We start from the raw sequence: 14241 nt of genomic DNA on the forward strand, positions 1-14241 counted from the left end.
GAACATCCGGTGCAATGTATTCGAAGTTACTTGTATTTCGTCCGGCCACTTCGGAGGCTTGTTATAACCGGTGGGTGCACCGAAGCCTTTGTTCTGAGAGAGTGCATCCTGCTAGCCCTTGTATGGAAGGTGGCTCTCGGACATGCATGTCTCCCCATCGTAGCGGGAAGGGGTCTCTTCGATTTGGAGGTTTGGACTGCCCAAACGATTCCAGAGCAGCTTTGCAGTTTTCAGCATGGGAGACAACTCTTGCTAGTTCAAACTTGGAGCTTCCGAGAAAACGGGTTAACCACTTGAGAGGTGGCAAGATATAATGGAGTCTCAAAATTAGGACCCCGATTACCGCCCTGCAGTGCATATTTATTTGTATTTTTAAGCAACAGAGCTGTTTAAGCTTTCAGTTCCGCCGTGGACCAAAAAACTCAGCCCGGCCGAGCGCACGTGAGCGTGCGCCTCGTGGGGAGCACCCGGCGTCGTCCAGGATTGCGCATGGGCTTGCACCACCGGAGGAGCTCGCAAAAATAAAACTGCAAGAAAAATACCGAACGCACGTGAGCGTGCACCGTCAGCCAACTTGACCTTCAAGAACACTCTTCCCGGCGTTCGTAGCGTGGTCGCTCGGATGCTGCCCTGTTCGCCAGTTCAAGTGAATTCGCGCGTGAAAGCAGGAGCACAGACGTCGAGTTTGCACTACAGACGCCGAGTTCTCGAAGCCGGCTGCCGCGGGTTCTCGCACGTGCTAACACGGTCCACTTTTGGAGAGATGTCAAAGCCTGCGGCCGAAACGATATGGGGCAGCCAGTCATGGAGAACTTTCGGCGGCAAGTTCGGAAATCTGTGTAAGGTGCAACAGACGGGTCTCCGACGAAGGGAGAGGGGCCGCCACTGCTGTTTTTCCAGCCTTGCACCACTAGAGTAAGCTGCGCCAATTTTAGATGCGAAGCATCTCATGGTCGGGGCTATGTCCCTACCTTGTCGTTGTTGTTGCGCCGTCCTCGTTGTTGTTGCGCCATCCACACCCCCACTGCGCATGCTCGGCTTGCTGAACGCCCGGTCCCTTCTATGGCTCCTGGAGCGACAGTGTTGCCGGTGTCTTCCTGGGCCGGCATGAGACGAGCACGCTTCACGCGTCTTCGACGTTTCATCGTCGTCGGCAGCGGCGTGCGTCGGCGAGTCTCGGCGGGCCGTGATTACAAGCAGCCCACAACCATCCGAGGAACGTGCATCGACCTCATCTTCAGTAGCTTCAGGGTTCATCCACTACAACAGCCCTTGACTTTACATTTCACAGACCATAAGGTGGTCATAATCAAAGCGGAACCCCAACCACAGCTCGACGTCACCCTTCGTTGAACATGATGATGATAATGCCTAAATAAAGACAAACTCATACCACGTACAACGTCTCTCTCTCTCTTTAATGCCTCTCCACTCTAACACCCCCCACCCCCCTCCAATTACACCATCTTCCCGTAGGGGAACCCTGAGTAGTATGCGAAACAGCCATGGGGTCAACGCAATTTCCCATTTCGTAGTTCCGGTAAGTGGGAAGTGTGGTAGTTACCAATGAAACCAAAGGGTAAATATAACGGTGGCTACGTACCTCAACCTCACGGAAACGACGAACTGAAAACTAATGGGCACTTGAATCGACCCCATGCCTGCTTCGCATACTACTCAGGGTTCCCCGACGGGAAGATGGTGTAATTTTTTTTTCTCAATTTGGTTGATGATGACGATGCCTATAGACGGTATTCGTTGAAAAGTTTAGCGGTCAATTTCTTCGCTTGGCAACACTGGAAACGGCCACAGACATGGCTGATGCGCCACGGACACGGCGCAGCCTGGGCCACTGCGGCCGCACGCCGAAGGAAAAAAAGACACCGGCGTGCGTCATCTGCTCCGTTCCAATCCGATTCTAAACTGTGGCGCCAACAGAGATGTTATTAATCGCACTCACAGTGAACTCGACGCAATACTTTGAGTTCGGCGAAGAGTTCGTAACGTGAAACACAGTCATGTGTTTCACAGTCGTGCTTAGCACGGACAAGTGCCGCCATCCCGCGGAGCCCGACGTAACGAGTGACGGCGCACTCACACAGTTGCATGGAGGAGAAGAGGGGTGCCTGATCTGCGGGCCGTGCGCACAACGTCACCTAGCAACAGACGCTTGGCCACAGATATGGCGGCGCACACTTGGTTGCCTGCATGCATTCCACGCCATTGAATACCGAGGATAGGATTTTTTTTTATTGTGACCGCAGTTTTGGACTGCACAGGAGCTGCTCAGAACTATTCTGTACTGGAAATTAAGAGAGACCAAGGATTTATGGTATGGTTGCTTCAAGCGGGTAAGTTCGAGTACTTGTTCGAGTACTTCCAAATCGGCCCATTGCTCCTGCAAAGGGTGACATCACTTTTGTCCTAAACAACATTCTGACATTTTTCTTACACCGCTCAGTTTTGAAGTAGGCCGCAGTCGTAATGTACCTCTAATCACCCATACTCGCGAAATTTTGTCACTCAGGCCATTTTTGGGGAGGATTCCGAAGAATGACAGATATAAATTAGGAAGCCATTCATTGGTGGCAGTCGTGGAAATGCGGAGGGATCCACTCTGTGTGTCGAGCACTCTCCCACTATCTTGTCGTGTTGGACAACGTATTAACTACACTTATAGTTGCGCTAGTAGGCACTACAGCCCGTTGTAGTCGTTACCTCTATTGTAAGGCGCAGTGATGGCAACGTTGGGGCAGACGTCTTCACCCTCGTCAGCACCACGCGCAACCGTTCTCCAGTCGTCGGTTCCGTCTGGTCAGGGAGGAAGGAAAGGAGGTATACCGTTAATCTTTCAGGGCGTACTCAGCACAAAGCGATCTTGTACAAGCTCGCAAGTGAGCTTCGGGCCTCGTAGTACTGTTTACAGGGCTCTGCGGCCAGATGGGGGTTGCGGTGGACGGTGCCGCAATAGTCGATCGTACTCTGCTTGCTACCAGCAACGCATGGTCTTGAGTCGAGTCTTTGAAGCAGTAGTCCACAGCTAGAGAAGCTTTATTGTCCGCAGGACCTATGTCCAGGTCCGAATTGAAGTCTTCAATTCACCGGGTCCACGTAGTGCTGAAGAATGTTCGTGCGAACCCGGTCGACGTGAATGTTCACGGACAACTTCCAGGGTAGTCTGCATGTCGTGAAGTTCATCGATGCAACGGGAGTGGAGGACATTGATAAGAATGTGACGTGGGCAATTTCAGCGCTAATTCCAAATGCAATTTTCGGTTCTGTGGATAGGTAGCTCCCACATGTGTGACATACACCAATATAATAGATTAACGATTAGTATGCTGTTGAAAGTAACAGAACGTGGCTTATCGGAACGTCTGCATTCCTGCATCCTCTCCATCAACATCTAGTGACCCCGTATTTGGGGGCAGTTGGGGTCTCTACTTTTCCTTTGGTGTACGTTGAATCCTATAGAAATGTCTGCAGGGTGTGGGGCTGAGGTTTTTTTTGAAGAAGGCGTTGGCTTGGTAGTTGTATACTTGAATTTTTAACGAGCAAGCACTAGGTGCACGGGTCGATCGCAATAGGTCTGTGCACTATGAATGTTAGCAGAATGGCACGCACCCACAGAGCAACCAGTGCCCGCAGACGTGTATTGGACAAAACTTTATAAGCAGGAATTTATGCAGAGTCGATCTGATTCGCACACGATAGAGAAAACGAGCAAGATCAGTTGGACTCGCCAATAACCCTAACGATCCAAATAATGCTTTCTTGCGCGCGTGGAATGCTTCTGCGCCATGGACGTCCCCTCATTTTTTAAAATCATTCATGCACACGTTCCAGAAATGGGGAAGGCGGGAGCGTCAATTTATTGAACCTTCCAACGTGACTGCTAACCGTCTTCGGTAGGCTTAGGCGTCTTCGTTTCCTGCTGCAATGTCCGCTGCCTGTGGGTCCACATCGGCGTCATACTGGCCGAACTCGAGGCCGTGGAGGATCTGCAGTATCCACACCTCGGCCTTCGTCCTCTCCCTGGACGTAAGACGCTTGAGTTGCGGCGCCAAGCTCAGACAGAAGAGCTCCACCGGGTCCGAAGACCGCTCCTGGGTCACGGACGCCACCGGCGGGAGCGGCATTGGAGAAGGCGGGGTCACGTCCGGCAACAGGCTCAACTCCATATCGGCTCCGTATTCGACTTCCGGCAGTGGCGCCCCCGAAGCCAAGCCGCCCGAGCTGGCTTCGTCCTCCGGTTCAGACTTGATCGATGCGAGATGTGGCTGGGACGGCCTGCGCATGCGGGAGTGATGACGGACGGCGTGACGCTAAGTTGGCAACGAGAGAAGATCGAACGGCAAAGTATTGACATGAACGTGTAGGTCGCGAACATACGAGCCAGAACACAACCTCTCCCCAAGAATACATCTCAATCCAGCTATTAGTAGAGCTACATCTCCCTCTCCACCTCACCCGAATCTTACCGACTAGGAGGGGAATTTAAAGTGGTGCACAGCCAGTGTGGCCCTAGTCGCCAAAAGTTGCTTGCATATGGCTTACGTGATTGGTGTGGGTGGAAATAATAAAGAAGACAGCTCGCGCACCGGTCATGGTTATGTTTCGCAGGGGCACCATGTTTTCACAGTCTTGAATACTTCCTGGACTTGGTGGGATGCCACTGGTGCGTTGGACGACAGGTGGATACCCTTTCTACTGAACGAGCAGACTGCGACTATTACACAGCTCCACGTTTTTCACAGGGTGCTCAGGTGTTTTTGAACTGCGCGCCACTGGAGTACACCTACACAGCTGACGATCGTTACTCGGGAACAGTGCCCTGACCACCCTATGAGGTCATCGCACAATGACCCCTACAGCGGTGCACCTGCAGCAACGCCACCACAATTTCGCGTTTAGCCTGCAACAAAGAACAGCCCCTACCTCTTCGCCATCTCGTGTGAGAGCGCGCTGGACTTATACTGCTACGCGCCAAATGCCCGCTTAATTGGCCGCAGTCCTTCTTCGAATGGTTTATGTGGCGGGCCAAAGTGACGCTGGATGTGTTTCCTTTAAGCGACGCCGCCATACTGGCGCCTCTTAATCCCTCTCTTAAATCCTTCCGCTAAGAGCTATCCTTTAGTAAAGTTTGATTTTGTCTGTCTGTCTGTCTGTCTGTCTGTCTGTTTTCCCTCTCCCCGTCTCTTTCTTCCTCTCTCTGTCTCTTTCTCCCTGCCTCTTTCTCTCCGATTCTGTCTGTCGCTACATCTGCCTGTCTATTTCTTTGTCCTCATGTCTTTCACTGCGCATGTCTCCCTCTGTCTTTCTGTCCCTCTGCGAACCAGTTCAATTGCAACGGAACGAAAGCACTCACGTTCGCGGGTGCAGGAAGTCATCCAGCAAGCTCATCGCGTGGTGCAGAACATTCCACTGGCCTGTGGCCTTGACGTGGAGGCGCTTCTTGCGTTTCAGGTATCGTCTGTCTGTCTGTCTGTCTGTCTGTCTGTCTGTCTGTCTGTCTGTCTGTCTGTCTCTTTTCCCTCTCCCCGTCTCTTTCTTCCTCTCTCTGACTCTTTCTCCCTGCCTCTTTCTCTCCGATTCTGTCGCTATATCTGCCTGTCTATTTCTTTGTCCTCATGTCTTTCACTGCGCATGTCTCCCTTTGTCTTTCTGTCCCTCTGCGAACCAGTTTAATTGCAACGGAACGAAAGCACTCACGTGCGCGGCCGCAGGAAGTCATCGAGGAAGCTCATCTCGTGGTGCAGAATATTCCACTGGCCCGTGGCCTTGACGTGGAGGCGCTTCTTGCGTTTCAGGTACATGTCCCTGATAGTGCGCCACCGGGTCTGGCATTCGTCCACTGCGAACACGCGGGTGCGGAAAACGTTACGGTACCAGGCTACCAGCATCACCGTCCTGTCGGCAACCAGCACTCCCATACCAGCATTCCTTCTCCCCGCTCTGCTGTTCCTCTCACGTTCCAAGAACATAGGCATAGGGATAAAGAGGAAAGCACCGGCTCACTTTTCTTCTGCTACCACTTTGTAATTGTGCTACACTTTATTCACGCGAGTCTTCCCCGCACAGTTGTTGCACGTGTGTAAAGCGATAACACCGCCCCACCGACGTAGACTGAATGGCGTACAGGCGGACGCCTCCACCTGGTAGTGGTTAGTCAGTCTAGGGAGTGAGCGCGAGCTAGTGAACAAGCAAGCGCAATAGACATTAAAGCAAGCCAGTTCCTGATCATGGGTATCAGTTGGCGAGCGAGAACGCACAGCAACTTAGCCGGCGCAGCAGGTACATCCGCGCATTCACGGAGCCGAAAAGGAACCGGGGCTTGGCTTGGAGCACGCATTTATTACCGGAAAATGCCTGGGCGAAAGTAGCAAAAACATTTTAGTGCATAACGCTTCGTTTCACCGCTGTATAAATTGAAGGTTTACTCAAACGCGAGACGCGTACGACAGGGTGGACACTCAAAACGGCAGATTGAACTGCCCTTGTCCTTCTAGAGTTGTTGATGGCCTGCTCCGTTATACGCGTATTATGCAGCCGAACAACTACAGCAAACACAGCAGGGCTCCTGTTAAGCACCGGAAAATAAATACATGGGGAAGATTTGTTTAAAATACCTCCCATTGTCGGCTGCTAACTGCGCTCTTCACGCTGTAGCAACCAGCACGGTGCATAAGCTGCCAGGCCACTCCAACTGGCACGAGTCCTTCAGGGCAAGGTAAACCTTGCGTGGAACGCACGCCGAACCCCGCGATACCCACCGGTGGCGCCAAGGGCTGATGCTACGTCGGTCCAGGCGGCCTCCCGGCTCACGGCCTCCTTGTGCAGCTTGGAGGTTTGGTTCCACAGCTGCCTGTGCTTCCTCACCTCTCGGACGAGCCTCTCGTTGAAGGTGGCCATGCGATCCGACCTTGACCTGGGTGCAGCTGCGGTGGCGCACTGACGGACTCTGGGCGTTGGGATCGTGATGGTGATCGCGATGATGCTCTGCATCTTGTGACACATTGGGAATTGCCGATCTGGAGTTCCCGCATCGGGAAATATAGCTGATCAGACGATTGCTGCCTAGGTGCCCAGGCACGTCAATTTTAATGACCCGTAGAAAGAATCGTTTTCTAACTATAAAGAATACCCGAGACATTATGTGGTTCCTTTTTCTGCCACCAATGTCCTCTGTGTCGTCTTACTGCGGCCAACGCTCACGCGCACGTGCGGAGCTAGGTGTCCGAACGCCAGGCGCGTCTACCCAGCACCCAAGAAAAGTGGTCGGTTGCTTGGAAACCGTTCTCCCGTACGATACTTTTACTCCTTTTCTTTTGTGCCTTTTTTAATGTGGAGCGTTCGTACACCGCATCTACTTTGCGGTTTGAGCGGAAAAGGAATTAGGAACTGCACTTGGGATATGTGACTGGGAACCGAACGTGCAACTATACCCGAGACTTTGTCAGGACGGAAAGCCATTATCAAGATCGCCGACATAGCTTCCGACCCGATCGACCTCGTGGGCGGAGTACGCTACAAGGAGCGGTGCTGTCTCCTCTGTTGTTCAATATAGCCCTCATTGGCCTCCCCTCTAGGGGTCATAACAGAGGTCATACCAGATCATGCACCGTGGCTTGCACGCTGACCATATAACGGTGTGGACCGGCAAGGGCTTGGTTGTTGTTGTTGTTGTTGGTAAATTTTATTGACACACCCACACACACAAAAAAAGATCCCCAAAGTCCGGGGTTCTGAAGGGGAAAATAATTATCTATACAGACGGGAGGACCTGACATATGTGAGCCACCAGAGCTCGCCACGAGGCCGCTCGGTCCGTTCGTTCCCTCCGGCGGCGCGAGCCAGTCTTAGAGAGAAGAGGGAGGAGGTGAAAGGGATTTCAGATAAGTTGAGAGTGATGGTTGCGAAGCAGAACAGTCCCAAAGAACATGCGGCGTGTTGGGAAAGCCAGAACACTTAGAGCACCTCGCAGGGCTGCGATGGCCTTGTAATTGATGTAATATGTGTGGGGTTGGAAGGCTGTCCGTTTGCGCTTGCCGGATAACACAAGCATCTGCCCGGGGTGAGAGGTGAGATGGAGCCGGTAGAGTCTGCCTATTGCTGACTAACTCGTGCACAGTCTGGCGTCGATGTAGACGGGCTTGTCGCGCCTGCGTGGGTGGGTGGAAAGAGGTTGGCCAGGGCGTCTCCGAGTCTCCCGGTTGGGACGGAGCACGGGAGAGCTGATGCGCCAGCTCGTTGCCCGGGACGCCTGCGTGACCAGGAACCCAGTCCAGCACGTAGCTAGTACCAGTGTGTTTGGCCAGATGAGAGTGAAGTGCACGCGTCATATTGATGGGAAGTAACTGCTCCTGAAACAAGCGGAGAGCATCCTGACTGTCGCTGAGAATCACGTGGTTACCGGGAGTGTCTAAGGATAAGATGGCGTCAGTGATTGCTTAAGCCTCGAGAGACAGGACGGAAGGAACGCCCGAGTATCTTTTCTCCAAGGGCTGGTGAGCAGGACGAACAACTACTGTGACCCCGCGTGCGTCTTTGGTGGAGAAGGAGGCATCTGTGTACGTAGCTGTTGTTAGATTGGTGCACGTGGGAGAGATGCAGGACCGCCTCCAACTGGCCGCCGAGGTAGTCAATGACTTCACCAAGAGCTGCGGCCTCACGGTGCACAAGGGTAGGAGGCAAACCCCAAGCGTCGAGATCGTAACGTACGGCCATACGATCAGGCCGTCCCCTCACCTGAAGATATTGGGAATGTTCTTCCAGGCAGCTGCCAAAATACAGTCCGGCTCACGAGCACTACCGGGCAAGACACATATGCTCCGAACTATAACGACAGAATCTACGGACATGAAAAAGGCGGATACACATAGGCTCGTCGAGGCCTCTGCGATATCACATAGGCAGACCCCGGGGCTTCAAGTAAGCAACTCGAATGAAAAAAAAAAAAAATCATGCACCCCTCCGTCTAACGACGACGATGGCGGAACGCGAAGCTTCCTCGCGACAGATTCTTTGGTTGTCCGAGTTTGCCAAACTACTTCGACTATACGTCTAAATGGAGCAATCGGATGCACGCCGGGGGGACCAGGTTCAATACGGCCACGGGGAGCGTTTTTTTTTTTTTCGCTTCACCCGCGATCATTCAGCATCGTCGTCAGAGAAAGTTGGCTTTCCTGCAAGGCGTTTTAGCGTTACGGACGCCATCAGTGAGAACACTAAAGATTCGCTTTAAAACTTTCACAACTGGGTGTTTACAACGCAGTAGACGTGATCATCGAGGCTCATCTATAAAATCAGCGGTAAAGATTGGGGTCAAATCTCACTGGGAGAAGCCGAAATTGCACCTAAAATAATGTACCCCACCCCGTACTCTGGGTCAGTTTTGTAGCGAGCCTGGCACTGTCTACCATATAGTGTGTGTGTGTGTGTGTGGGGGGGGGGGGGGTCAAAAAATCGAATTCCTCGTCCGTCTCATTAGCAGTGGGAGGGCGTGCTGTCCAGTCCCAGTCCGGACGACCAGCTTCGGTTGTTGAAATGGGCCGTCGCAGCTGGCACCACATGGGATCCTGAAATAAGGATGCCACTCAGCAAATGTTTTGCTAATAAAGAAGTTTACTCTCTCTCTCTCTCTCTCTGTCTGTCTGTCTGTCTGTCTTTCTCTCGCTGCTTCCATGTCCAGGAGGTTTCCGAGGACAACTTCCGAGGGCATTCTGGCCTACTATGACAGCAGCGATGCCTCAGCCTCCATCTTATATCTGACATGGAGCTAGGTCGGCGACTGCGCAATGAATTCTGTCTGTCTGTCTGTCTGTCTGTCTGTCTGTCTGTCTGTCTGTCTGTCTGTCTGTCTAGGTGAGCCAAGCTTCGATGAGCGTGGCGGAGGACTGTTCAATTTTAAAGATGATAGTCTTTCTTGGGCTACTAAAACGCAGAAATTTTGGTCTGTCCGTCTGTCTGTTTGTCTGTCTGTGACTCGATTCAGCCACCCGGCCAAAGGGAAATAAAATATGCGCGGTAGTCCTAAATAGTCACAGCCAAATCTAAACGTCTAAGTCCGGTGTGAGTGTTCATACCATTGTTGAACAAGAACAAGACATTACGCAAATATAAGGCAGAAAATCAATAAAAAAGGGATATTTACAGTGTTCCTTTATTTAAAAAATTCACGAATGCCGAATTTACTACATCAACTGCAGAAAACCGTCGCCTGCTGTTGCCCGCGCTATACTATAGCTCCTTGCGGCATTTAAGAAATGAAACAGCATTAGGAACGAAAGGTTCCGCTAAATAGATTCCACGTTCCGCTTGGAACGCTCGTGGAGTAGGGCAACGTGGTTCTATAAACGTTGTAGTAGGGAGCCTCGATTTACGCGCGTCTCCGCCGTACGGCAGCGCTGGCATCAGGGCACCCGGCGTGGAGCAGTGGAACGCGGTAAATTTCAATTACTTGAGCAAACCTCTAGCGTGTTATTTGGTAGGAACGAGATGGGAAAGGAACAGCATGAAAGGTGAGCGGGAAAGAGAAAGGAGGCCTTCACTTGGCAGGGGCGCCAGTCGACTATGGTCTTTCGGCGACATTTGCAACGAAAGGAGCAGTTACGCAGCTATTCTTTTGCTTCACGCGTGGAACGTCATGTGCTTCAGGGATCTTGAAATGGCCATAAAAATTTGTGGCAGCGCGCACAAGCAAGACACGGAACGACTGCAGCGTAGCTTGCGGGGGAGAGAACAGTCCAGCCATGGCAGCGGCGGCAAAATCTGAACGCACACTTTGTGCAAAACCTGCACCTTTAGTTATCTGCGCTTTTCCAGATGCATGCTTCTCGCTTCAGTTTTTCTCATCACCCTGCCTCATTAACTTCATTTTCCTAGTTCTTTTCAAATGCCGCACTTGTTTGCCTTTATCACCTGCTTCCCTCCTGTCTTGGCCAGTCCCATCGGTTGGGTATGTGCGGTTTGTGTTTGTGGCACCACTCGCGAGACGCCGCAGCAGCGCGCGCACGGGCACTCGCGTGAAAGATCGTCCACTGTCCTTGTCAGACGGGAAGGATAAGGCTCCCCCCGAGTCCTGGAATACTGTTTTCAGCCAGCCGCTGCACGTCATTACTTCGGTCGTACACCGTCCCGCTCTCGGCTCCGCATCCCGCCTCCGCCTGTGACCCTCCCTTCGCAAGAGCAAGTCGAAGAGCCGACGAACGGCGATGGGCGGAGCACGCGAGTACGACGGCCGCCTGCACCCTCTGGAGTGGGCTATCCTCGAAGCCGACCGAGAGATCGCCGAGGAAGCCAAGAAGGCGCCCGGCTACCTCCAGGGCTTCTTCAGCATCGTCGAGCTCACCATTACACTCATCACCAGCAAGCCGCAGGACGCCCGTGAGCCCTTGCCCTGAAATAAGAGCTTTAGCATAGCGGCTAGCGGAGACTCACGCTACGGCGGCGGGATAGCGGGACCCTACTGCGCATGCGCGCGCGGGGAGGAGGAGGAGGAATGCGCGGGCATGGCGAAGGCTGGCTGCGCCTGCCCAGTTGGGCCCCGCTACCCGGCGCCGTAGCGTCAGCGGACGGAGCCCGCTATGCTAAAACTCTAATATTTCGCAGTGTCTGGAGTGCCGTCCGATGGCACCATAGCTCAGCTCCGCAGGCGTGGCTAGAGTAAACGTTTCTAGAACGGCTGTAGTGCCGCCCGACTTACGACATTCGGTTATTTAGGACTAGGCTAGCACGCCCCAGAGCGTCTGTCGGTGTGGAGTGGGTGTTCCGTCTTGGTTTCTTGATGCCCGGCTCCTGCCTCTTTTGTTTTGCGTAACTTTAAATTGAAGTATAATTTTCGTGGCTTAGGTTAGTTTTCGGCGTTTTAAATGAGTGCTTTTGTTGTGTCGTGGGCGACGGCGAGCGGCCTCGGCAGCGACGGGAGCGAAGGCCGGCCGCCGGGCCCACCCACAAGCCCAAGAAGAAAGAGTGCGGCCTGCTCGCACCAAGACCAGAGCCCAAAGAGAACGTTTATTGTTCGACAAGACGACACCTAGACGCATACGCACGTGACCCGTCACGTGCGACCACAGCAACGACATCTAGTTACAATTAACACAACCAAGCGCCCACAGTGAGCGGGCGCTCCACTAGAGGGCGCCACTACACCACATCATCTTCCCGTGCAAAAGAAGTTCGCACACTCTGCGAAATACATACAGCATCTTAAATGCACACTGCACATCATTCTCCCGCGCTTTGAAGAATGTCTGCATCTTCCTTTCACTTGACTCACACAACAGGCTATCAGTCGCTCACGACAGTTCTATAAGTCCCAAAAAAAAAACCCGTCCAAAAACATTTTCGCTCACGACAGTTCTCTAAAGTCCCCAAAAAAAAAACCCGTCCAAAACACTTTCAATGATGATATACGATTCAACACAGACATGACACGTTCAACATGACGCAAAGCATGAACCGTACGTATACCCCTTACTGCACATATTCGCGAAGCCACTGAGGCTGCTTAGTCTTACGGCGCGGACGCGTAGACGTTGAACTTGCATTATTTGACGATCCAGAAACCCCCTCATTTTCCCTTGTGTTGTCTACATGGCTATTTGGATCTGTTTGTTCACTATTTTCTTCCTGACATTCTAATGGTTCCCGAGGGACAATGGATTCAGACCTTGCACTGGTAGAGACCTCCGACAGATCAGGGTCTGTCTGAACACTGGGGCTTGTCCCTTCTGACAACTGTAGACTAGGGGACTGACTGTCACAAATGTCCAAGTTAGACAAAGAGTACAAAAACTCTTTATGCCTCGACGAGAGTTCAACATTGTCAAAGGAATACGGTGCCGAGCCAATCACAATTCCTTTCGGAACAACTGTGAGTTTCGAAGCGTTCCAGATCTTTCCATCACTGAGCTTAAAGGTGAAAGGTGCAACCTGAGCTTGCACTGTCAACGGCTTACTATACTTCAGAAATCCTTGCTTACGGAATTTTACCTTCACGACATCTCCCACCTTTATGCGGGTCGGCTGCGCACCTTTCCTTCTGTCAAAGTACTGTTTAGCTTTATGCTGCTTCGTGAAGACCTGATTCCGAACATGAGGCAGGAAATTGTCCGATTCTGCTGCCTTTTTACGTATCCTGAAGTTGCTAATATCCACTTTGGAACGAGGCTGACGTCCATGCAGCAAAAAAGCTGGAGAAAGACCTGTCACTGAATGTGGTGTGACCCGATACGACCCAAGAAATTGTGTAATGCTCTTCGAAGCATCCTTGCCTTCAAGTCTGGCTACCTGTAAATGTTCTTTGAGAACTCTGTTAAACCGTTCAATCTGGCCGTTAGCCTGAGGGTAATAATTCGACGAGAATACGTGGCGGATACCCTTTTCCTTTAGATACTCTTGCATTTGTTTGGAGACAAACTGGGGTCCATTATCAGTCACTAAAACCTCAGGGAGCCCTTCCCGACTGAAAGACCAGTCCAACAACTTAATGACATCCTCAGTTGAAATGGAATTTGTGCCCAGAACCTCAGGCCACTTAGAGTAGTAATCGACTAGTGTAACAAGAAATCGGGGGTACGACACATCTAACGGACCGACGATGTCCATTCCCAACTTTTGCCAAGGCCCTTCAGGCCATTCCACTGGCTGTAACGGAGCTACATGAGGCTTAGCAGACTTGTCTGCCAGCTGACAAACGTGACAATGCTTTACATGTTCTTCAACATTGCGATCCATTTGAGGCCACCAGTAACGTTCCCGGAGAAGTTGCTTCGTTCGTACTATTCCTTGATGATTTTCATGTGCCAACTCGAGAAACGTAGGTACCAGTACACCAGGAATGACTACACGGTCATCACGCATGAGTAATCCGTCCACAACAGAAAGTTCATCCCTTACATGAAAGTAAGCTGTTAAGTCACTGTGTACCTCTTTCTTATCAGGCCAACCCTTTGACACATACTCTGCTACCTTCTGCAACGTTACATCGGCCTTCGTTGCCAGCTGCACGGTTTCTTTATCGACTACTGATGTTACCAGCGACACTATCTCTTCTTCCTGAAGTTCCTGACCGGTCTGAATGGGTAATCTTGACAGAGCATCAGCCACCAGATTTTCTGACCCTTTGCAATACTCGATGTCAAAATTGTAGTACAGCAGACGAGCTGACCACCGTGAAATCCTTAAAGGTCTCCGACCTGAGTCTCCTGCGGCTAACAAAGCAACTACAGCCTGATGGTC

At 51.9% G+C, this 14241-nt stretch overlaps 1 protein-coding gene across 1 annotated transcript; it reads right to left on the minus strand.

Annotated features, from left to right (window-relative positions):
• Nucleotides 1-3863: 3863 nt before the first annotated feature.
• LOC144141567 (uncharacterized) lies at nucleotides 3864-7020 on the minus strand. The gene is made up of 3 exons (XM_077673108.1): nucleotides 6774-7020; nucleotides 5713-5854; nucleotides 3864-4290 (listed from the first exon to the last, which is right to left on the minus strand). Exons 1-3 carry the CDS (start codon nucleotides 7015-7017, stop codon nucleotides 3915-3917), a joined length of 762 nt encoding a protein of 253 aa, XP_077529234.1. The 5' UTR covers nucleotides 7018-7020; the 3' UTR covers nucleotides 3864-3914.
• Between the last annotated feature and the right edge of the window lie 7221 nt (nucleotides 7021-14241).

This window comes from Haemaphysalis longicornis, unplaced genomic scaffold (assembly GCF_048455015.1).
Source record: "Haemaphysalis longicornis isolate Haplotype H1 unplaced genomic scaffold, Haemaphysalis longicornis Haplotype H1 scaffold_6, whole genome shotgun sequence".
Classification (NCBI taxonomy): domain Eukaryota; kingdom Metazoa; phylum Arthropoda; class Arachnida; order Ixodida; family Ixodidae; genus Haemaphysalis; species Haemaphysalis longicornis.